This window comes from Enoplosus armatus, chromosome 20 (genome assembly GCF_043641665.1).
Source record: "Enoplosus armatus isolate fEnoArm2 chromosome 20, fEnoArm2.hap1, whole genome shotgun sequence".
NCBI lineage: Eukaryota > Metazoa > Chordata > Actinopteri > Centrarchiformes > Enoplosidae > Enoplosus > Enoplosus armatus.
The window spans coordinates 13,426,733-13,450,828 of NC_092199.1; the positions used below are offsets into that span (position 1 = coordinate 13,426,733).

At 42.7% G+C, this 24,096-nt stretch overlaps 1 protein-coding gene across 3 annotated transcripts in view; it reads left to right on the plus strand.

Moving 5' to 3' along the window:
* trrap (transformation/transcription domain-associated protein) overlaps positions 1-24,096 on the plus strand; it is a 76,208-nt gene that overhangs the window by 36,954 nt on the left and 15,158 nt on the right. For all 3 annotated transcript variants that reach the window (XM_070926531.1, XM_070926533.1, XM_070926532.1), the window contains 17 exons: positions 820-1,019; positions 1,431-1,552; positions 3,478-3,691; positions 3,889-4,068; positions 4,366-4,512; positions 4,881-5,000; positions 6,442-6,729; positions 7,126-7,263; positions 7,501-7,613; positions 8,423-8,558; positions 10,642-10,833; positions 13,383-13,578; positions 14,310-14,428; positions 14,538-14,684; positions 15,855-15,955; positions 17,994-18,195; positions 19,825-19,986. In XM_070926531.1, the coding sequence (XP_070782632.1) occupies positions 820-1,019; positions 1,431-1,552; positions 3,478-3,691; positions 3,889-4,068; positions 4,366-4,512; positions 4,881-5,000; positions 6,442-6,729; positions 7,126-7,263; positions 7,501-7,613; positions 8,423-8,558; positions 10,642-10,833; positions 13,383-13,578; positions 14,310-14,428; positions 14,538-14,684; positions 15,855-15,955; positions 17,994-18,195; positions 19,825-19,986 (2,777 nt within the window). The remainder of the gene's footprint in view (positions 1-819; positions 1,020-1,430; positions 1,553-3,477; positions 3,692-3,888; positions 4,069-4,365; positions 4,513-4,880; positions 5,001-6,441; positions 6,730-7,125; positions 7,264-7,500; positions 7,614-8,422; positions 8,559-10,641; positions 10,834-13,382; positions 13,579-14,309; positions 14,429-14,537; positions 14,685-15,854; positions 15,956-17,993; positions 18,196-19,824; positions 19,987-24,096) is intronic.

A 24,096-nucleotide genomic window follows, 5' to 3' on the forward strand; every position in this document is an offset into this window, starting at 1 on the left:
ACCTTGTGCTGTGGGTTGTAGGTTTAAAAAGGTAGACCCTGTTTGACCTGTAACCTCTTGACAACTTGCCTTGTGTGTCAGTCAGCACGGGTAAAGAAAAGACTTTCACAAGTTTAAGTGTTTTAGTGCTTTAGGTTGTTTAGCTTTCTTCTGACTACAAATTTCTTCAAGGTTCCCTGTTCACTTTCTTCTGTGAGCTTGGCCTTCCCAGGTTTACAGAAGTCAGGCAGTACGTAATTCCTGTTGCTACTTCTCAGATGGGAGGTAATGGCTGTGAGATCCTATCAGTGGTTTAAATGGGCCCCTAATGACTACTGTATATCGGGAAACACAGACATTTACCCTCCACTAGGAGCAGATATAGTCACTAAGACCAAAGGCTATCTGAGTAGCGAGGCCTTTTGCCTCTAAAGATTGTTCATGTTGCGCTAATCTAATAAACTGAAGTAGTTTCATTCTGATCGTTTTGGAACTGGCTACGATCACTATTAAAAACAAAAATAGAAGTGCACGACTCACATGGCAAATGCTGAATTGGGGATGTGAGCATAAATGTGCTCAAGGCCAGCTTGACTCCTGAGAAAACAAGACACAAGCTGAGACTTCATTTTCCATTACAGCTTTTGGATTTTAGAAAAAAAAAGACATTTTCTATATGGTGGTTGCTTACGTAGTTGATATTGAAGACAAGTTTTGAAGCTTATTTATACAAGAATTTATCCACAAACGTCAACAAAAAATTGCTAATGTTGTGACTGTGTCTTGGTAGCTAGTTTGTCTCTGTCCTGCTTCTGACTTTTGACCTCTCTGTTCTCATAGTGACCAGTGAGCTGGTAATGCTGAGTCTTGACCTGGTGAAGACTCGACTGTCTGTCATGAGCATGGAAATGAGGAAGAACTTCATCCAGGTCATCCTCACTTCACTGATTGAGAAGTCACCCGACCCCAAAATCCTCCGTGCTGTTGTCAAAATTGTTGAAGAGTGGGTGAAAAACAACTCTCCCATGGCTGCCAATCAGGTAAGAAGAATATTGAGTTATACAAATATAACGTGTTCAAACAGGTAGAAATGGGTGATTCAGCAGATCAAGGCATTATATCTTTGATAATAGCAAGTGTGAATTAGAGAACTGAGTCAGCAAAGTACATTTTAAAAGGTGTGAAACCTTTGGACAAACAACAAGCAGAGCACATTTTCTAAACCCAGTGAGGTTAACATTAGCATAATACCCACAGAGGTGTCTTTGGTCTTTATTTTCTTTAAAGCTGTGGAAGGAGAGCAAGCACTAAAGGGCTCAGGTGGACGGAGAGATGCAGTCACAAGAAAAGAACTGAATAGATTATCTGTGTTTTTTTTCATTTACCTTTATATACCTTTTTCCTCTATCTCTCCTTTCTACCTGGCATCCCTCTTTTCCTCCTCCTTCCAGATGCCCAACCTACGCGAGAAGTCCATCTTGCTGGTGAAGATGATGACCTACATAGAGAAGCGCTTTCCCGATGAACTTGAGTTAAACGCCCAGTTCTTGGACCTCGTTAATTACGTCTACAGGTAATTACCGCCATTCATCACATGGCCAAATGGCCGTGCCACTGACGCCACGCCGCCCTTGCATCCATCTTAACAGAGGGGATGAAGGTCGGGAGTTTGAGGCGAGGAAAGACACGGGAGATTGGGTCAAGGAGCAACAGAAAATGGAGATGAGGAGGAGGGTGGGTTTGAAGTATGAGCAGTGTACCATTCATCTTTTTTTTTGGAAAAGATGGAAGTAAGGATAGGGAAAGATAGATCATGAGAGATGGAAATTGTTAGATCAGTTGGTGGTACATGGAAGCAGAGGAATTAATTAATAGAAATTGAAGTTGTAAATGGAAATAGGTGTAGAAAAGCTGTAGGGGTCAGAAAGACCGCATGTAGTGATAGAGATAGATAATGTGCCAGGGTCTTTCACAGGGCTACAGTAGTGTCAGGACTCATGACAGGACACACAGCAGGTGGGGCCAGAGGGGAGAGACTGTCTCATCGCCTGCTATTCATCAAACCACGGCTCTCTTTGTCTTTCTGTCTTACACACACATACACGTTTAATCAGCCAAATGCACCCTGCATCCCTCCGCCCCATCTGCTCTTCATGTCAAGAGATTTAAAACGAGCAGTAAAGCCATGATGGACAGCAAGTAATGATAATGGAATGATGAAGCAGCTGTGCTAGTACAATGTGTGATTAAGAGAATGGCGCAAACAGGGGCAATGTGCAGCTGTGGTAGCTTTGCCTTTGTTGTCGCTTTCATTCCACCTTCCCCTCTCTCCTTCTGTTTTGTGAATCGTACCCATGAGGCCCATTCAGCGCAGCAGGATGATGTTGAAATGATGACATTTGTTAAGTGTTTAATGCTTGACCATTAGTGCTTTACTATCACTGGAGTCTCCACATCAAAGACAGTTCATTTCACCCAATATTCAGCGTTAACTGCCATCTCCTCGCACTTCAGTGATCGTCAGTATGAACTGACACGGCTGTGTAAATAACCTCGCGTTTGCTATGAGATTATGTTTTGTGCTTATAATAAGTTTGGATTCTTACCTGCCTGCCGTATTTGTAAACAACCACTTAATCTCAAACAAGATTGATTAAATTGTATACTGCTAATTAGCAGTATGTGTAATTATCTGCTGTGTCTACAGTTACACAGAAATACCACAAAGAATTGAGCTGTACATGTAAATTACTTTCTTGTATTCTTTGGATTATTTTGACAGTCACTTAAGTAATCGGATAATTCCTTCAGACAGTTTAAAAATGTGACTGTAAAGAGACAAACTATGCATGACCGTGCTCTTTAAAATGAAAATAAATTGTTTCCTTGTACAAAAACACATACTAATGATATTTAGCAATATCATTTATTTACAAATGCTGCCATGCAACAGAAGTTACAAATGCAACAGAAGAAAAAGTAAAAGTCATAAAAACATAAAGAAGCCTTGTTAAATTGCTGCAGCACATCTGAGTGTTGTTTCAGTGGCATATGCCAGTGAGTAATGCCACACATCACTGCTGTTCTCTTGACATGCCACACAGGCCTTAGTGTCACACTGATTATTGTCAGTGCAGTTGCAGCTGTATAAACGTTGCATAACAAAACGAACCATAGAGTTGAATCAGGACATCTCTGATATGCTCTCTACAAAAATTGAATATGGTAAGCTTTTTATTTCAGGTACAGGTGCTCCCATTTTTCTGTTATTTTAATGTGTATTGTTTTGTCAGATATGTGACTTGTTTTTCACAGTTGTCTTACTGTAATTTTGGCTCCTGCATCACTGCCTTGACTACTTTCAGTTGCAGCAGATGTTCCAAGTGAATTAAATGTTTTATCATCAACAAAATACCTTCATGAATCATGAAAGAAAAATGGGTAAGAGCCAGCATGCAAGCGCTGTCAAATAAATGTTTTGTTTGTCACATTATTCAGGGACGAGAGCCTCTCAGGAAGTGACATAACGTCCAAGTTGGAGCCGGCCTTCCTCTCAGGTCTTCGCTGCACTCAGCCGCTGATCAGAGCCAAGTTCTTTGAGGTGTTTGACGCCTCCATGAAGCGTCGTGTCTATGAGAGGCTGCTCTACATCTGCTGCTCTCAGAACTGGGAGGCCATGGGCAGCCACTTCTGGATCAAACAGTGCATAGAGGTAAACAGAGTGCAGCCTCTGGTCTCAGTAGACCTTTTAAGCTTTTTATCCAGCATTAAAAATAATGTATTGGTAAAACAAGTCTTTCTCTTGTTAACCTCCATTTTCTAGCGAGCCTCTTGTCATGCCATTTACTGTCACTGATCTTATGTTTTGTGTTTTGCACATCTTTGTTTTGGTGTGTATGTGCTTATTAGCTGCTGCTGGCAGTGTGCGAACGAAACACCATCATCGGCACCAGCTGCCAGGGATCCATGCTGCCGTCTATCACTAACGTCATCAACCTGGCTGACAGCCATGACCGCGCCGCCTTCGCCATGGCAACGCATGTCAAGCAGGAACCCCGTGAGAGAGAGAACAGTGAGACCAAGGAGGAGGTGGGACACACAAACAGACAAAAACACACACACCACAATGCATCGAGAAACATGCTCTCTCACATAATTTAGCACATTATTCCGTTAGGAATGTGGCCTGAGAAAAGATTACAACGTTGCTTTTTCACTTAAAGTTAGTCTCTGTTCTCATCTGTCACCCATTACCTAGAAAGCTGTTGATGGTTAATGTCATAAAATGCCCTTTCAAAATGGCATTGTATCCAACATGAAGAGTAAATTGTCAAAGCTCTCCCAGAAGACAATTGTTCTCTTCTCTTCTGTTGTGATCTCTGGCAGGATGTGGAGATAGACATCGAGTTAGCACCAGGTGACCAGACGGCCATCCCCAAGAGTAAGGAGCAGGCTGAGAGAGATGCAGGCAACCAGCTGCACATGCTTACAAACCGCCATGACAAGTTTCTTGACTCACTACGGGAGGTCAAGGTAAGGTTGACGATCTTGACAAAGCTAAGGGGAATGATATATCTAACCATTATGATGATGAATTTTCAAGATTAACCTAATTACCCAGGGGCTACTACTGGTAATATTAGAGAATGCAGTGTTTGAGATATTGAACTTCATCCTATTTTTGCAGAATATAGGACATTTGCATAAGTTTTTCATGATCCAGAGCCCTGGTGAATTTTATTCTAGCTATAAAATCAGGAACTGATTTTGACATCAGTCGAATACAACCCACCCAGTAGGATAGTAAATCAGCAGGGCTTGTCCTGAGTCCTGAAGACATGGATTAAGAACCACTGCCTTGCTGAGTCAGCAGCTGTCTTTTTTTCTCTGCTCTGTGTCAGACGGGGGCACTTCTGAACGCTCTGGTCCAGCTTTGTCACATCTCCACACCGCTGGCTGAGAGGACCTGGGTTCAGCTCTTCCCTCGCCTCTGGAAGATCCTCTCTGACAGGCAGCAGCATGTGAGTATAACTTACTGGCCTCTATCTTGTGACACCCAGAGCGGAGGAGCACAGAGCTAGTGTATTGTAATATACAACAAGGGAAAGAAATGCATGCCTCTTTTTCAATTTTAGCATCAGCAACAACAGAATGTCCATCCAGCGTTGTGGGGAAATATGTGATGTAATATTGCACAAAGTATTTACCTTTGCATGACACAGCTTGCGTACTGTATGGCTCAACCCACCCTACTACTACTTAAAATCCATTTGTTGGAAAATCCAAAATGACAGTTCAGTCTCTTTCAGAATATAAATCCTAAACACATACACAGACTTATCTCTACCCTCCATCCCCAGTATTTTTGACTTAAACATTATCTACACCCAACCACTCCCTATATGCCTTTCTGTGTTTTGTCAATGACTTTAGCAAGCTGACAGTAACTCTGACCTTGGCCATCCCATTTCTGTCGTACAACGTGCAATTCTACTTAATGAGGACAGATTCATTTATGCTAAATATGGAAACGAGAAAGCCGAGGGAGGGAAGCTGTAATGAGTTTAACGAACCGGATGCATATAAAGTATTTTGAGACTTGTTGAAAGGCCTTGATTTGAAGTGATTGAGCTCTTTAAACATCTGAAAGATGCAGTCAATAGAAAGATGGCTTCAAATTCTTCCTGTGACAGGCATGAAGTCACAAATATGTCACACGTGTTTATTCTGATGCCTGCCATCTCTGCATTTCATGCCAACGTTACACCATCAATTTATGGTGAAAATAGAGTGATTACTGCTGCTCAGGCTTTATATCTCTGGGCTGATTGTTACATGGGAACGATAGAAAAGCACATTCTTCTTAGGAAGGAATTTACTTCTGTTCACATATTGGCCTTCTCCAGCCTAATTAAAGTGACCATCAAGGCATTAATTATTCCATGCTGTCAACGGGCAGTGAAAATTATATTCATTACCAATACATCATTTATTTCTGAGTGTGTGTCAGTCATGATTATCAGAGCAGTAACTCGGCAGTCACGCTCAAAGTCTATTCTGTGAGCGTTCTGAGAGGCTCTGATTGCATACAGTGGCCCTGTGCAGTTCAAACAGGCAAATAACGCTTTTTTGAATTACTTTAAATAAAAGTACAAGTTCCAAGTGTATTCAAAATCACGTCGCTCATTTCTGTAGGAAATGAATGGACCGTCCTTCTGAAGAAGGCTGTCATTCGTAACCTTCCCAGTCATCTTACCTGTCTTACCCCTCTTTTCCTGTTTCTTAACTCTGTTTCTCTTTTACTGGAAAAAGGCATCGTGTTGCATCACCTACATGCAACAGAATGCCTTTATCAATATGCTATATCAGTGCACTGCTGCTTAAGTGAAACCGGGTAGTTGACAAGCTCTCTCCCCCTCTCTCTTTCTTTCTCTCTCTCTCTCTCTCTCTCTCTCTCTATAGGCTTTGTCAGGAGAAATGAGTCCTTTCCTGTGCAGTGGCAGCCACCAGGCCCAGAGGGACTGCCAGCCCAGTGCCCTAAACTGCTTTGTGGAGGCCATGTCCCAGTGTGTGCCTCCTATTCCCATCCGTCCTTGTGTGCTGAAGTACTTGGGGAAGACACACAACCTCTGGCTACGCTCCACTCTAATGCTGGAGCAGCAGGCCTTTGAAAAGGGCCTCAGCCTTCACAGCAAACCCAAGCAGAGCACAGAGTTCTACGAGCAGGAGAGCATCACACCGCCTCAACAGGTAATGTATTTTCGTTTAAGCTTGGAGTTGACAATATTTGGTCTTTTTTTTTATTTTTGACAATTGACAATCTTCATACAATGTTGTGTTTCCTCCAGGACTTGTTTGTCAGGAAAGGAAAGAATCAAAAACACAATAGATCATCATCTTTTATGATTAGCTCGTTTTAACTGTTACTTTTGTCCTAATTTGTCCTTCTCTTCCACCGTGGAGGATCTAGAGATTTATTTGTTATGTGCGTTTTGCAGACTTAATGTTTAAGTTAGCAAATCTGCCTTTTATCCTGTTTGAACTAGACTCATTAGCAAAGCTGCTCTCATTCAATTCACAGTTTGATCACTGCAAATTTTCCAATTTGTTCCGCTGCCGTCCACATTTTATTCTACTTTACTATAGGAGATTCTGGACTCCCTAGCAGAGCTCTACTCTCTGCTCCAAGAGGAGGACATGTGGGCCGGCCTGTGGCAGAAGAGATGCAAGTTTCCTGAGACTGCCACTGCCATTGCCTACGAGCAGCATGGCTTCTTCGAACAGGTGAGAGAAAGCTTGAAAGGAAACCACTGGCCACTTTACTTGGTATATACTGGGCTGACCAAATAAATCCTTGCCTTCATGAAGATGTTATTTATTTATTTATTTATTTATTTATCCTCATTTATATCAATAAGAATAGACAAAATGTAGTACCTACCTAGTACCTAGTAGCAGGCTAGTCACATCATTTTATTAGCCTCAAAAAGCTTGTCCTAAAAATTTCACGTGTCTGTTCAGGCTCAAGAAAGCTACGAGAAAGCAATGGAGAAGGCTCGGAAAGAGCATGAGAGGAGCAACGTCTCCCCAGCCATCTTTCCAGAGTACCAGCTCTGGGAGGACCACTGGATACGGTAAGATGCTTTTATCCCAGAGGGAAGTCTGTCTTGCACATCAAGAGAGCCAGCAGAGCAAAAAACCATAGTGGATTTTTACTTTAATACTGTCCTATATGTACTGTGCACCATTGATTGTACAAACCAGATAACATTTATTCCATTCATCGCACAAATTATAGAGCAGTGCATCCAGAAATGCCAATATTTGAAGAATATGAATATGAACACTGAATGTCTGTACGTGTATGTTTCCTCCATACATCTGTCGATGTCACCTTTTTCTTTGCAGGCCTAAATGTAATTTTTGTTCATATGTGGATGTGGCATAGGTGCTGTTACTGGGAAAATCAGTAATAAATTTCCATCAAGTCTGTTTTCTTTCTCCAAGATGACTACCGTGCCTCCCTGCTGAACTAAATGACTCTCTTTTGTATGTCTGCCAGTTGAAATACCATTAGTTGTTTTACATAGCGTCCAATATTAAGTGTATTTTACCTCCAATATTTGGTGTATTTTAAAATGCAGATCATTCATAAAATTAAACAGGGACACACAACTATATGGGTGAGACTAAGAAACCTGAAGGGGCCTATGCAAATGTGGAAAACCCAGAAGGTATTTTAAAAAGCCAACATGACAAACAGTGCATTTTTAGCCAGGCAGACCTCCCGCAGTGACAGCTCCAAATGACACACTGTGAATTGGGCTAATAAAAAGGAGACATGTTATCACTAAAATGTTAATTAGCACAGCTGTAGCACATTTAAAAGCATGAACTGTTTAAAGTTGCCTGAACTTTTCATCTCCCTTGTCTTCGTGTCCAGCTGTTCTAAGGAATTGAACCAGTGGGAGCCGTTGACAGAATACGGCCAATCTAAAGGCCACTCGAACCCCTATCTCATGCTCGAGTGTGCTTGGAGGGTTTCCAATTGGGCTGCCATGAAGGAGGCTCTGGTACAGGTGAGGAGTGCACAGTCACCATGTGAAAATGTGTCCACACACATAAACACACATCCACACAAAGGTGCGCTCTCACTGTCTCCCAAAGGTTGCGATAACCCCGAACAGTTTGACAGAAAATAGAAACTATAACCACCAAGTTCTCACAAACACAATCAAAGACGCAGTAGAGCCTCTAAGCTTGAACCCATTGAACCAGAGGCTCTACTTTTTTTCATTTTACTCCTAGTTTCCGGTACAGTGCACTATATTAAGCCCAAGCCTCGTGTCAGTGTGAAGTATAGTAACTTGATATTGGGACCCCTCCGCAACCCCACACAAACCTACGGGGAGAATGAGAGAGCTGGCCGTAAAGCTGTGGAAATGCTGCTCAGCTGTTTGGCCTGTTAATTTATTGGCCTCATGTTTCCTAAAACAAAAGTGTAGACGGGTGGCGAGCGCGTGATAGTACCTGACATATAACAAATACTCCTGCTTTGCTCTTTCAAGGAGACTTGGAACCAATCCATTGAGCCGCTCTGTCCTAAGGTGACACCTAATTAAATTGTCTGGATGGCAGCACCAAGTCGCTGTATCCCTTCCTCTGTGTTTCATTCCTTCCTTCCTCCGTGTACCCATTTCTCTTTCTTTTGTCTCTTACTTCTCCAACTTCTCTTCTTTACTTGGTTTTCTTTTTATTACTATACTCTCTACTTCCACTTCCTCCTCTTCCATCTCTTCATCCCTCGCTCTGCAGCTCTGGTTTTAGCAGCTAATATTTACGACAGCTGCGTGCGTGAATAATTACCCCGGCATCTGCTGCAGGGTGATTTGTTTTATGGTGGAGGAGAGGAGCGAGGCTTTCAGTCGCCTGCCTGCCCACCGCTCACCACCTCAGAGGCGAAGTCCAAATGTCCCCGCTTTCAATTAAAGCTGGCTCTTGATAAGGGCGGCCCTGTCTCCAGGATATTCATCAAGTGTCACCCCTGATAAGTGCGCTCTGACCGATCACTGTAATTTTCTCCAACATCGGAAGAGTTTACACAAATACACACCTAGGCTTTCTCATTCTCTTGCTCTTTTCGGCCTTCTCTCATTCTGTCTTTCTCACTCACTTCAAGACACACAACAGCAAACCACAGGTTTGACGTAGCAGGCCCCCCTGGGCTGTTGTTTGCTTAGTGTGAATGCACTCAGAGTTTTAATCAATAGCAGGGCCTTTTCCTCGCCTCCGCCTTCGTGTCAGACTCGTCAGGTTGATTAGTCATTAGTACAAAAGTCCTGCTGAAACCATTCAGAAAATGAATTGGAAACAGTATTGTTGTGTATTTATCCAAGTTCTAAATTATGCAAGGAAAGTGTCGTAGGTCCCTTCCCCTCGGATGTTTACATTTAATTAAACTGCCACGCTCGCAACGCTGTGAAGAGTGCGCTATTCTGCATCATGGGGACAAACACACAGAGAAAAACAGCATGCTACATGCACCAACTGTGGATCTGTTTCTACAGAATATGTCACCAATTCCAAATTTATTTAAGTGTTCTGGCTTAGCTGAAACTAACAGCTACCACCTGTCGGCAAGTCAGTCAGCTGTTTCCAAAAGAAAAATGCAAGACTCTGCAAAGTGTTATTTTTCCTGAAGAAATCTACATGTTCTGGAAGTCGAATTCTAACATCAGTCAATCTTAACATGTAGACAGGTACACTGTAGGGAAACTTATTATTACCTTAAACAAGCTATTTTTTTGAGGAGACCGGCAGCCGTCTCAATATTTTATCTCAGCATTTCATCCTGTGTGCTACCAGTATGGATCTTGCAGGAACTCCCCTTTCCAACAGCAGCAGTGAATCATGTTGATATGTGGCAGTACTTTTGAGAACGACAGATAGTGATGATACAGGTACACCAATTAATTTGATAGTGGTGTATTGATCGTTAAAAATATTAATCATGCCTAGTGATTGTTCTTTAACAAACAAATATTAATTATATGTTAATTCCATTATTAAGAATCATTGATAACTCAATTTTGCAGCCGCAGTCTTTTGCTACTATGAATTAGTGTTTCAAAATGGAAATTGACTTTCTGTGTGAATTTCCAGGTGGAGCTGAGCTGTCCCAAGGAGATGGCATGGAAGGTGAACATGCACCGTGGCTACCTGGCCATCTGCCACCCAGAGGAGCAGCAGCTCAACTTCATAGAGCGGCTGGTGGAGATGGCCTCCAGCCTGGCCATCCGCGAGTGGAGGAGGCTGCCACACATTGTTTCCCACGTGCACACGCCGCTGCTGCAGGTCAGTATACAAAATGCATGGAGAGTTTGTTTCTTTTTTCTGTTGAAAGGCTCCATTTAGGCTGACACAGCGGTCAGGAAACCAGGAAGAGTGGTGATGGGAAGTCGGTCTATTGTGATAAGCACTTGAAGAGGTGCATGTCGAGAGATCATCAGTAGCCCTGAGACGTTGTGTTGTTGAGTGACGCTGATAACGGCCTCTATCTCCCTCTCTCACTCCATTTTGTAAAATTGAGATGGATGATTAAAAAAAAAAAAACCTTTAAGCCTCTTTGATTCAACCATGAGAGATTACAATAGACAGGGACAAAGATGAAAAAGGAGAGAAGAGGGGAGACTAAGGCGATGGAAATTGAAAAAGGTAGAGCGCGAACAGAATGGGAGGACAGGGGGAGAAAGAGAGAGAGAAGAGGAGAGTTAGTTTAGAATGGCTGTAATTACTTCCCTGCCATCAGATACCATTTGATTAAATACCTGCAGCAGAATTACATTTACATGATGAATGGGACGGACTGAATGAAGGTTAGAAATGGGCCATCAGCTGATATTAACAGATAATTGTGAAAAATATTGTATTGCCTAATTTATTTTGTTTTGGGAGATTTGATTTCGGAGCGGGGGGGTTAAGTCTTCAGCACAGCTCTGATTCACCACATTTATCTTTCCAAAATGGGTATTTGAATTGGGTGACTACGTTCTTTGTTACTGTGTGTGTGTGTGTGTGTGTGTGTGTGTGTGTGTGTGTGTGTGTGTGTGTGTGTGTGTGTGTGTGTGTTTTTTGGTGTGCGTGTGCTCGCATATGTGCAGTCCAATTATTTACCCTAGCCAAGGGAAAACAAGCCATTTATTCCTCTACCCAGCCAAGCGGCCTGTTGTAAATCTCCATTCCAAACTCTATATCTCATATTCACGACTCCGTGCGCTTCGGAGAATGAGAAGCCCCAGACTTTGCAAATACCAATACTATCTCAAATACCATTTGAATCAAGTTATCATCAAATCCCAGCTCTTAGCAGTGACTGACGATCAATGGATTATCACCCACACTATCGACTATGAGGCTCGGCATTAATATTGATTGATGAGTAGTTATAATGGAATGATTGATTATATGTTCACAAAGCGGCTTTGGGCCAATCGATGAGGCTTTTTTTTTTTTTTTTTTTTTCACGGAATGAGATAGAAGCCCGAGCTTTTCATTTTCACTTTTTCCCATCTCCTTGTCCTTTTTTCTGTGCCATATCGGAGCAGATTAGCTATTGAAGTAATGTAGGAGGACACAATGATTTTTGTGGCGTTAAATAATTATTGCTGGGCTGCATTTCTAATGCAAAAATGCACTAATTATTCAATCAAATTGGCCTGAAAATAGGATGTTTCCAAAGTTAACAACGATATGTGTTAATGTTTTGCTACAAGAGGTTTGAGAAGGCGTTCCTTTTTCTCAGGGTTGTTAGAGATCTTCAGGTCTAGCTGTCCTCAGAGGGAAATGTGTTTGGTCACTTTGATCCATCTCGTTTGTGGAGGCTTTCAGCCCCCGGGATTGCTCAGTGTGAGTGTTAAGCCTGTGACCTGGAGGAGGACAGCCCCAGCATTGTATTTTGTCGTCACATCTGTCAATACCCTAACAGTAACGGCCCTCTTTTTCTTATTTCATTCTCTGCCTTTTACTTATCTTTTATGTTTTTTACTTTTGACGCTTTTACCTTTTAGAGTCTCACACACAGTCATTTTTTCCATTAACGCAGCAGCCTCACACCTCACAGCCTCTTTCTTGGCATCACCTTTCCTCTATCTCATGATCCTTGTTCTCCACATCTCCCACGTCATCTTTCCACCTCTTAACTAAAACCTGATCTCCAAACACTCCATATCTGCTTTCTAACCATGTTATCACCATATCTTCTTACTCTTTTTCTGATCCTCCTCCATTACCTTTCTTTTTATTGAATTCATTTAGATATTTTAGGGATATTCTGCTTCATTATGCGGTACACACACTGAAGACAACAAGAAATGATGGGAGAGAGTTGAGGCAGAAATGCACAAGATATTCTTGATGTCTCACTGCACTAAAACACTTAGTGTGCATGCCAAAACACCCTAAAGCAAGCAAAGGTTAAAAGTGGGTTTGGTTCCGGAGCATCGACAGAACACGAAAACTTCTTAAACTTTAAAAAAAAGTGACAGTCTTTAATTGACGGCAGATGGACACCATGTGTGCAATGCAGTGCAAACAAAGCGGCAAACTTGGCTGGTAGCATACACTTGTTGAGATGTGTAGACAGAATATTAACTAGATTAAGTGCAGCTGGTATACTGTCTGGACCAAATCTTCGAAGCAGACTGTAGAGTAGGCCTGGAAACACAAAATGTTAACTGTAAACAAAAAAATCATGTGGCTGCGGCTTCAGATCTGCCACCTTGCATGCACCATAAAAGTTTAAAGTTAGAGTCAAGTGAGTGTGGTCAAGATGCTCATGATACTGTATGGAAGATACAAAAAGGTAGAGAGCAGATTTTTATTTATCTCTCTCTCTCTCTCCCCAGGCGGCACAGCAGATCATTGAGCTGCAAGAAGCGGCCCAAATTAATTCAGGGCTCCAGCCAGCTAACCTGGGCCGCAACACCAGCCTCCACGACATGAAGACTGTGGTGAAAACCTGGAGGAACCGACTGCCCATTGTTTCTGATGACCTGTCCCACTGGAGCAGCATCTTCATGTGGCGCCAGCACCACTACCAAGGTACGACACACACTCTGACACACCAGGTACTGCCCGTCAAGTCTAACACCAGTGATTAAAACATGTATTTATGTTCACACGCATGGCTTTTTAAACATTGTACGTATATTACTGGGTGCCACACACATGCAAACACACTCTCAGATTTCTGCTTAGGTTTCTGCTAGTTCCAGGAAGGGGTCTTCTTTAAAAGGCCACGATGTGCAGGACCCCCTCGGGGTCTCTGTACATTTCCAAATGTCAGCTCGGTAAAGCACTCTCTCTCTCACTGCAGGACATAACACGCACACACACTGACACACACATATTTACCTTGCTCAGTGCTCGGCTCTCTCCCGCAGTGACTTTGAAACCATTCAGAGAGGCAGCCACTGCAAAATGTGATGTCTCAAGCAACTTGAGCTCCAACTCGCACTGTGAGGCGTTGAAATAATGATAGCACTCGTTCTGCAGCACCATGCCAATAAAATCCACTTCATTTATACGTGACAGCCTTCAAACTTATGTTAAAGTGAAATGGAATTTTCTTGATGAAATTCATCGCCATGGCCCATTTACTGTTCAATACGTTTACCGTCCCCGATGCCCTCCTCTGCATTATGACAGCTGAGCTTTCAGAGTGCTAGAAGATCATTTTGCTCTAAGCGCTCCTCTTTTTGCTTACTTCTTCAAATATGACACTTGCATAAAGAGAAAAGCCATGTTCATCACTGTTTTGTCTCTGTCCACAGCCATAGTGACGGCGTATGAGACGAACACACAGCATGATCCGAACAACAACAATGCCATGTTGGGAGTTCATGCCTCTGCTTCTGCTATCATTCAGTATGGCAAGATAGGACGCAAACAGGTACTGGTTTAGGCTTATGAGCCCATTTTAGTCAGATAAATTCAAAATACGTGTGAATCAATAAACAACTAAAATAGTTTTAAGCCTCATCACACTGTTGTTTCCCCAGGGTTTGGTGAATGTGGCTCTGGACATCCTGAGTCGTATCCATACCATCCCTACAGTTCCCATTGTGGACTGCTTCCAGAAGATCAGACAGCAGGTCAAATGTTATTTGCAGCTGGCTGGCGTCATGGGCAAGAATGAGTGCATGCAGGTAAGATGGGATGTGATCTTCTCTCTTTTACTATATTTTAAATTAGAGAATCACTAATACCTATTTATTTATTTGGCCTATGCACTCAATATGGATGCATATGTAAGCATTAACGTACTGTAATTCTGCCCTTATTTCTACGATGTTTTATGGACGAAAACATTTTTTCTCCAGAAAATGAAAAGCAGTGAAAGTAAGTGTGGTAATGACATAAACAATAGTTGCACTTAATTCATATAATCTTAATACATTTGAGCCCTAGGATTGTTGGGTAGAAGTCTGCGCATAATTATTAATATATTGCAAATGTCAGTGTGTCAACGTGTGTGTTTGTCATGTTCAAAATCACTCTTGGTTTTATTAGCAATTTTTATTTCAGCTTGTGAGAATTGTATCACTCTGTGGTACAATTCTGTGGAAAAATCATTTAGTTTGTACAATCTAATTATGTGTGATCAAAACTTGATGAATATATCGGACCCATGCAACACCTGCACCGTAATGCAGCACAGCTGCAAGAGATTTGGACCCTGGTAATGCTCCAATTTGAAATAAGCCAGCCTCCACTGAAGAACAACACATTTGATTCATTTAGTGTGATTTAAGTACTTGGGTTGATTTCTGTTAGTCAGAGCTGGAGGCGTAGTTAATGGTACTTTGAGTTGGAAAAGGTAGTAAGAGCAAGAAGTGTTTGGGGTGGCTCTAGGTGACAAGTTATAGCAGGAAGACTTATAAGAGAGTGTAACTCAGGGGCTTGCTCTTAAGCCCATGGAGTACTCTGATTAATAGAAGCAGTTCAGCACACCACAAGTCATTAAAAGTGCCAGTAGACACTCTTCTCTCTCTCTCTTTCTTTCTCTCTTCTATCTCATCTCCTCTGGTTCTCTCTGTCTCTCTCTCCCGCTACACATCGTTTGTCACAGCAGTACATGGGGGACACCTAATCAGAGGCTCACCATAATGGAAGTTTAGTTCCCTTAACACCTCTTTTCTTACTTCTTAATGAACACCGAGCAGTTTGTTTGTTTTTCACCTGTGATTATGGCCCCGTCTAAAACAAAACGTTGGGGTGTCTTCTTCGCGATTCCTCTCCCTAGCGTCCGTGAAAGTTTCTCCACTGAAGTTTAGTTTGAAGTTAAACCCGTGTTGTTCACCCACCCTGTCTGTTAGGGTTTGGAGGTGATAGAGTCGACCAACCTGAAGTACTTCACCAAGGAGATGACGGCTGAGTTCTACGCTCTCAAGGGCATGTTCCTGGCTCAAATCAACAAGTATGTCCATCAATGCTCCAGCTATGTGGTCTTTGACTACCTTTCGAACATTGCCACTTTGGAGCCAACTTCAGATTTATCTTGTTTCCCCTTTTTGTTGTTTAAAAGCTAAATGTATTTGTCTGTCTGTCACTGTCTTCCCTTTGTTTATTATATTGTCCTCAGACTGTGTAAGCGGTCCCTTAACTCTGCGTGGGTGTTTTTATCCTGTCAGGACATGGCAGTCATATTTAATCTGCACTTCTCGCCTCAAGCTGACGCACCTCTGAGATTGTGTTACTAGGTTACCCCCATGACGTGGTTTAAATGTTAATGAACATCTGTGTCATCAGTTTGCCACAGTGTCAGTAATGTGTTTTTGGCTGTAGGGATTGCCTGTGGAGCATGCGGCTGCTCTCTCCATGCTTTGCTGGATGCCCACAGCCACACTCTTTAACACCCCTTCAGCGCCCCCTTTTCGCCCGTCATCTTTGACGTGACACGGCATCCTGAGGGGTGAAAGACAAATTGAGGAAGGCTTATTAAATGTATATGCAGCTCAATAATTAACTCGAGGCAATTTGCAGGAATCTCTGGGATCAGCAGAACTTGCCTCCACCTCAGCAGGGTTTATTGCAATCATTAAGTTTCCCCTACACCGGGGGAGAATCAACAGCAGAGTGGGGGTTAGGGGTTGAGAGAGTCCTTGAGTGTGTGTGTGTGTGTGCATGTGCAACCACATGTGCTAAGGATTTTGGGATCATTCAATTAAACGGGTGTCAGAGATTTGACAGTCTGTTGGGTGCCTGCGCTCCTGTTGAGCCAGGTAGCAGAAACTGTTAATGTACTTTAACACTGGCAAAGTGACTGAGGCAACCCCATTAAGTATTACTGGAGGGTCTTCGGCTCTGACTCCCATAGCAATCAAGCTCCCATTTCTTAATCACATGCCAAAATGCCTTTTATAATAACACATTTTAATTGATTGGCTTGGGAGACATTTCACTGTAAGTAAGTGGGAGAGTCGTTTTGGAAGCACTCCTAAAATGGAGGTCCATTTACCAACCGTGGCTCAGCGCGGCTTTTTCATTGACAGGCCTGTCTCCTTGTTTTGACTGCAGGGTAGTGCGTCTCGGGTTGCCTCTTGCATCTTATTTATTAATCAGAGGCTGAAAGGTGTGTAAAAAATTATTCCGACTGCGTGCCAACGAGTGGTTGGAAGCCGCTTGGCGTGGTGAAAACAGCTGATGATTCAGAATATATTTTCCCTGTCAGCATAAATGGTGCAGTCAAAATTTGGGGGCCCTGCCAGATTTCACCTGTCTATATCCTTTGCCTGCTATTTAACAGTTTCTAAATCGAAATACTCAAAGTGTGACTGCTAGATTGCAGTACCGGGATAAAAAAAGTCAGAAGGATTCTCAAGTTTATCAGCCTGCAGATTTCTCTAAGCTGTAGCAGTGCTCTTCACGGTCAATGTATACAGATAAATATAGCCATTACGCTGAGGTTTTTACCTTGCTGCCGCCCTGTCATTTCTGATAAAATACGAAGCTGTTAAGCTCATATGTCACCGAGTATTAAATGGATTGATCTGCACAGTGTGATAGGGTTGGGTTCATATTACAATATAGCAAAACCCCCGAACCCTTGGTGACATTAATTCATGCTGGGTTAAATGCTTACTCTGTAATGCGGAGGGGAAAGGCCCTGAAGATTACAGCAAATGAAATATGGTGCTTATTGATGTGTAGTACATAATTCAGAATATGATCATCATAATCTGTCTCTTGCACACTCCATCTTACTCCTTTTCTTTCGCTCCTTCAACCCGCTCTCCGCGCAAGTATTGCATCCATCTCTTTCAACCCTCCCCTCTCTTCAGTGTCCCTCCCTATGTTGTATCTCTTTTTTTCCTGCTGACTTCCCTTTCACTGAATCCTACTTCCTCTCCTTCCCCTCCAGCTACCTCCCTTTGCTCACATGCCCTTGACACTCTGTGTGACCCTCAGTCCGTCCCTCACTCTCTAACTCACTCTTCCCTCCCTTCTTGTTCCAGGTCAGAGGAGGCCAATAAGGCCTTTTCAGCAGCGGTGCAGATGCACGACGTCCTGGTGAAGGCCTGGGCCATGTGGGGTGACTACCTGGAGAACATCTTCGTCAAGGACCGCCAGCTCCACTTGGGAGTCTCCGCCATTACCTGCTACCTCCACGCATGCCGCCACCAAAACGAGAGCAAGTCTCGCAAATACCTAGCAAAGGTGATAAGGGAACTGGGAAGGAAGCCGTTTGTGTGATTATCCATGTTCAAGTGTGGTAGACAACATGTGAAGAAGTTTGCTTATCTTGTCTTCAGTTGTTGAGGATTTATGAGTTGAATTCATCTTTTTTTGTTTGCTCTGAAACAAGCATGTCAGCAACCACATCTGAACCTAACCCCTGTTTCTATAAAACCTGTAGCATCAATCAGGCCTTCTTTCAGATAGGGTCACCTTTTAATACACTAGTTTCCTGACCCCATCCGGCCCATACATTATTGGTGCTGATGAGAAGAAAGGCATGCTTTTCTTCCCCCTTCAGACTCCACAGCACCAAGCAGAGTAGTAATTTGATCGATTTATAGTCCAACAGTAGACAGTGTGGACGGGATCCCACGGCAGATTGATGGTGGAGTGAAGGCCATCCTCTGGCACGGGGGGGTTAACAGACTAATGGCCTCCCCTGATACTCCAATCTCATGACCCTCCACATGGACTGTACTGTCTTAACAGTCAGACCAATGCTGCCACACTTACCAATTGAGTAAGCCTTGTGTGGGAGGTAAAGAGATGGCCTCCTTGCTAACAAGCACCCCACCTTCTTACACAGACACACACCAACTTCATTCAATACAGCCCCTCCAGAGGTGAGCACAGAAAGACCTCTATATGTTCTTCTAATGGGTAAACCACTGAGACCTGCTGTGCTCTGCCATACTGTACTCAGGTCAGGTGGTTAGCACAAAATGTAAGAAAGTCCTTATGGCAGAATTAAGTAAATTCTTAGTCATTTTTAGCTTAATTAAAAACAAACTTTTACAAACTGGATCTATTTTCCGCTCTATTATTTATAAACTAGCTGGAGGAGGCTGAGAGATTGTAAAAACCTGACTTAACTGCCACCGGAGAGTCCGATTAGAGAGACTTGTCTCAATAGCAAAAGACCAGCTACCTCTGTGTGTCAGGCTGGATAAATAATAGATATGGTCCTGCCACGTCCAGTGTTAGCATCAGGCATTGCTGTCATTATCTGTTCTAATAGTGGCTGCTACCAGCTTCACATTCCAATTAGATGTTTTTTTCTGGTGACCCCCCTGGTATTGTGCTGCCAAGCTGGGTTGGCAGCGCTTAGTCCTGATGGGTGAAGTGAGATGACCAGTCATTATCAGTAATTATACACAATCTGTGTACCCAGGTTGGCTCGCTGAAGAGAGCCTTGGGGGGGGGGGGGGGGTTGAGTGGGGTTAATGTCTTCATCATAATGTAGATGCACACACGAGCATGCCAGGGGAGGAGAGATCACCTCCACATTGGCTCAGCTTTGATCAAAGTAAGGATTGCCAAGATGTACTCGTCCATTGCTCTGCAAACCTCCCCCTGCTGTGAAAAGAGCCGGGGAAGCAGTAACGGTCTGATTAATGATAGAGACCTTACCTCTTGCTACTTGGTATCTTATGGTAGTTACTTTATTTTAAAATTTATGGAATATTTGAATGTGACTTGGCAGAATAACCAGCGTTGTATGTAATGTGTTTTTTGTTTGTTTCTTCCTCTTATCTGTCTCTCCTCCTGTCTTCACCTTCCTCCTCCTCCCCCAATCTCACATTGTTTGTGTTCTGTTTTCATCTGTAGGTGTTGTGGCTACTCAGCTTCGATGACAAGAACACCCTGGCAGATGCCGTGGACAAGTACTGCATTGGAGTCCCGCCTATTCAGTGGTTGGCATGGATACCGCAGCTTCTGACCTGCCTGGTTGGTTCAGAAGGCAAACCTCTGCTCAACCTAATCAGCCAGGTGAGAGGCCTTTATAAAGCTCCCTATCCCATAGCCAGATCAAGATCCCCATTGAACTTAAGCCAAAATCCTCTTGGTCTACTCTTGTCAATGAAAACAGCTTAGAATATAGAATATGTTATAAAATCTCCTCTCTCCTCCCCTTGTTGCTTTTTCATTCTGCCTTCTGCAGTTTCATGTCTGAATGTCTGCTCCATCCATCAATCTTTCATTTTTTTTTTTTTTCTCTTGGCTTCTTTCATCCATTTGGGGCAACACATCTGGCTGGTGTGTTAGCATTAGTGCTTATGCACGTCTTTCTAATCAAGATAAATTAACTGCATTCACGCCAAAGTGGCCCCTCTCCTGCTTTCTATTTACGAAATTAAGCATTCAGATTCTTTCACTGTCCCTTTTACAGCAATTTATTGGCTTTCACCAGTCCCTGGTGAATTGGTTTTTAAATTATTTGTTCAAGAAATGATTATAAAGTTAATATCGTACGCATCCGCACTGCAGGAACAGAGCTAGTAATTAAACCGAGGACTAATTTGCTTTGCTTAATGGAGTATTATTTCCGCGCAATTTGAAGAGGGTGATCTTCAAAGAGAAGCCTGCTATAACAAACAGCCGTCCTCTCAGCAGAGCAGGAATATTGTATAGAGGATATGAGGGAAAGTGTGGAGGAGGATAAAGGGGGGGAAGAGACAGGGTTTTAACATGCAACTGGGTAGTGTAAGCGATAGATGTAGTATCATGGAAAGACAGACAAAGTGTGTGACGGAGTGATGATTACTTTGGGAATCCTCTTTACTTTTCAGCGTGCAGATAAAGAGGAAACACCCCACTGATGGTTGGTTGTTAATCTCATTAACAAGCTGACTTAATGCAAGTTAGCTGTTAAATAAATGAACACAGCAGTAGAAACTTACTGAACAGTTTGCATTTATGTTTATATCCTGGAATTTTTATGTAACATGCTAATTTCTCAGCTGTTTTGTCTGTCTAGAGGACACTTGAGCAGGACTCGTGGTTGTTACAAGGTTCAAAGCTGTGACCTCTTGGGTACAGTTGCGTCACTTAAACCAGCACCTGCCTTTTGCATGTATATGAATGGATGTCATTGGGCGACTGTAGAGATTTTCCACCTATGGAGATCCAGCGCTCCCTTTGGTCTGCCTGGTCACACTGTACTGACTGAAGGATAAAAGGTTGACACCCTTTTCTTCATCCCCTTTCTTATGTAAAGAGAAAACCACATTTTAATGCACGGCAGGCTTTGTCTCTGCCGCTCGCCTGAATTATTTAGAGTTTCTCTGCGGCGGCGGGATGTTTAAAAAACGCATGTTGAAATATTGATGAAGGTGAGGAGAAGAGCGCCTGGGGGCAGGCGGGAAGATGAATCAGAAGTTAACAGAGAATCTCACCACCTCTCCCCACACGCGCCCCCCCCCCCCCCCTCGCTGCCTCCTCCTTGTCTACCATTCGCCCTCTTCCTCTCAGCCCACCTCAGCTTCGCCCAAATATGACATGTCTTATCTTCCCATTAGCCGGCTGATCTCTGGTTCCTCCTCTTCCTCTCTGCCTTCCTTCCTCTTTCATCTTTAATGCTGCTGTTAGTTGCCACTTAGAACTCCCTCTTCCTGTTCTCTAGACTCTAGTCCCTCACTTCTCATCTCAATAGTGTGTTTTTCACTTTAAATCTGTCTTTCTTCTCTCTGTTTTTGAGCAATGTGAAAAGGAGAATCATAAAAATTACATATTTACTGTATATGCGGTATATTAATTTGAGAAATGTGAGAGATTAAGAGAAGGTAGTGTGTGGACATTTGCAGAATACCTAATATGTATAGGGTGTGCAAATGTGCCCACATTCAATTTAATACATCTGCAGGGGTGTGTACACAGTTTCCATATACTGTACATATTCGCTTGGCTTAACAGCCATGGGTAGTTTATACATTTCTGCAAATTTGCAGTAGGAGGAGGTGACAATAACTTATTTTTAGTTTCTCATGACTGAGGCTGTGGCTTTTTGTACAGATGGCTGTACTTCAGCCATAAAAGAGCAGTTAAAAGAGTTAGGTCGTTGCTGAAGGTGCTCCATAGCTAAATTACCTCACCATTGAGGAGGTGGAAAGTGTTTTCTTAGATGTAGTTCAATTTAATAGTGGTTTTCATTCTTCTCTTCTGAATCGTCTCCAGGCTGTCCAGGTTTAGACCTACAACAGCAGCAGCCCCTTTCACCACTTAGTTAATCCTATCCGTCTCCCCTGCCTTGGTGCTGCCTTTACAGCAATCCACCGCTGGCTGAGTGACCGTGTAGAGCTATGAGTTACACGGATTGTGGGAGCTGAGGCTCTTGAAGAATTTGAGACCTGCAGAGATCTGGTACAGCTCTTTTAGTAGTCCAGTCTAAGGAGAACTGCACTATATGTTCTAGTTAACCGTGGGCCGACCCATTCTCACCATGGGCAGCTTTAAACTTGAGCTAGTTTTTGTGTAATCTTGATTTGTGCAGTTTGAGAATCCCTCTGGAGACCTGCGCTAGATGTCAGAGAAATTTGGATAGAGTCAGAGAAAGCTTAGAGGGTCCAAAATCCATTTAGCCTTAGGCTAAAGTGTGAAAAAAGCTTCTCCTCTTTCTATCTCTGTATCCCCCTCCACCACCTCCATCCTTCCTCGACCCACATTTACTCATACTGAGCTCAGTTTTGTTGTTGAGATGTGGAGGTATCCCTTTCTGCCCTGCAGGCGTATAGAAAGTCTATAAGGGATCAAGTAGCTATGTAATTGCAACCCATGAAATGGTACTCCGAAGACTGAGAGAACCTTGTGGTTTGGTCTTCCACCAATATCCAGTGGGCCTAAAGCCAGGCTCGCAGATCTCTCCCACCTAGAATTTCAAGGAAAAATCTCTTTTTGTTTTTTGTTTTTCAGCCTGGTTATTGTTCTTGTACTTTTAGTCATAATTTCTATCAGTCTTAATAACTACACCTACACCTATTTGGAGACGAGACTAAAAGTAAGTATATCTGAAATATATATATATATGTGTATATGTATGAGTAAATCTCAGATTATATGTAACTTTCCTTTAAGACCACCATCATTGGAAATGTTCAAAAAACGAAAGCTGTGGGCAGAGCTTGTTTTACTGCTGCTTATAGTTTAAAAAACGACAGATCTCTATTCTCGCCTCTGTAGAGTTTTATGGAGCTTTGTCACAGCTCATGTCCTACCTTTAGACACTCGCTTTGTGCAAGCACAGTGATAGCCAAAATGTCACATGCAAAAATGTATCAGTGTCGAGTTGAGTTTAACTCGCTCGCTTACAATTTCTCTGTGCGATGTGTGGTCGCCCTCTTATGTATTAGAATGTCATTTGGTGACAAGTGTGGAATTGGTATTATAGCTGCATAAAGGCGCCACTTGAGAATTTGTTCAGAGCTTTTACTGCATGTTCAAGACTTTATATCAGGTGTGTATTTAGACAAACGCTTTCCATGTTGCCATCTCTACCAGTTTGCTGCTAAGGTAGCTTGCTAACTTTTTTTGAAACATCAATTTTCTGTTTTTTTTCGTTTAGTCGCAGACATTTTCAGTCAGTACAGACTTTTGATTTCAGAATTATTTTCCAGCTTGGATGCTGAACTATAGGCTATGTAGCAAAATAATCAGTGAACTGTGACCTTAGTCAGATTATATAAATTATACACCAAAGCTAGACACTGAATTCACCTGCTGCATTACTTATCAAAGGAATCTGACTCCGCCAAGTTTTGAGGTGAATTTGCTATGTGTTCAAAACTTGAAGTCTCTTATGTCCTGACTTCAACCATTAAGCCTTGCAATGTTGTCAGTGACTTTTCTTGAATGTCTTGAGGGCAATTTCATCATCAGTCACATTCAGTTTTGTAATTCAGCCATGACGTGTTTTTAACTTCCCTAACTCCCCTGACTCAAAGCTTCAAACACTCCCTCTGTTACAGCAGAGGTCTCCGGCTGTATCAGTATGATCTTTCTCTCTTTTTTTTCTCTCTCTGACACAAACAGTATCTCTCTGTCCCACTCTCTCTCCATCTCCTCCCTCTCCACCACTGTCTGCCTCCTCTCTCTCTCTCTCTCTCT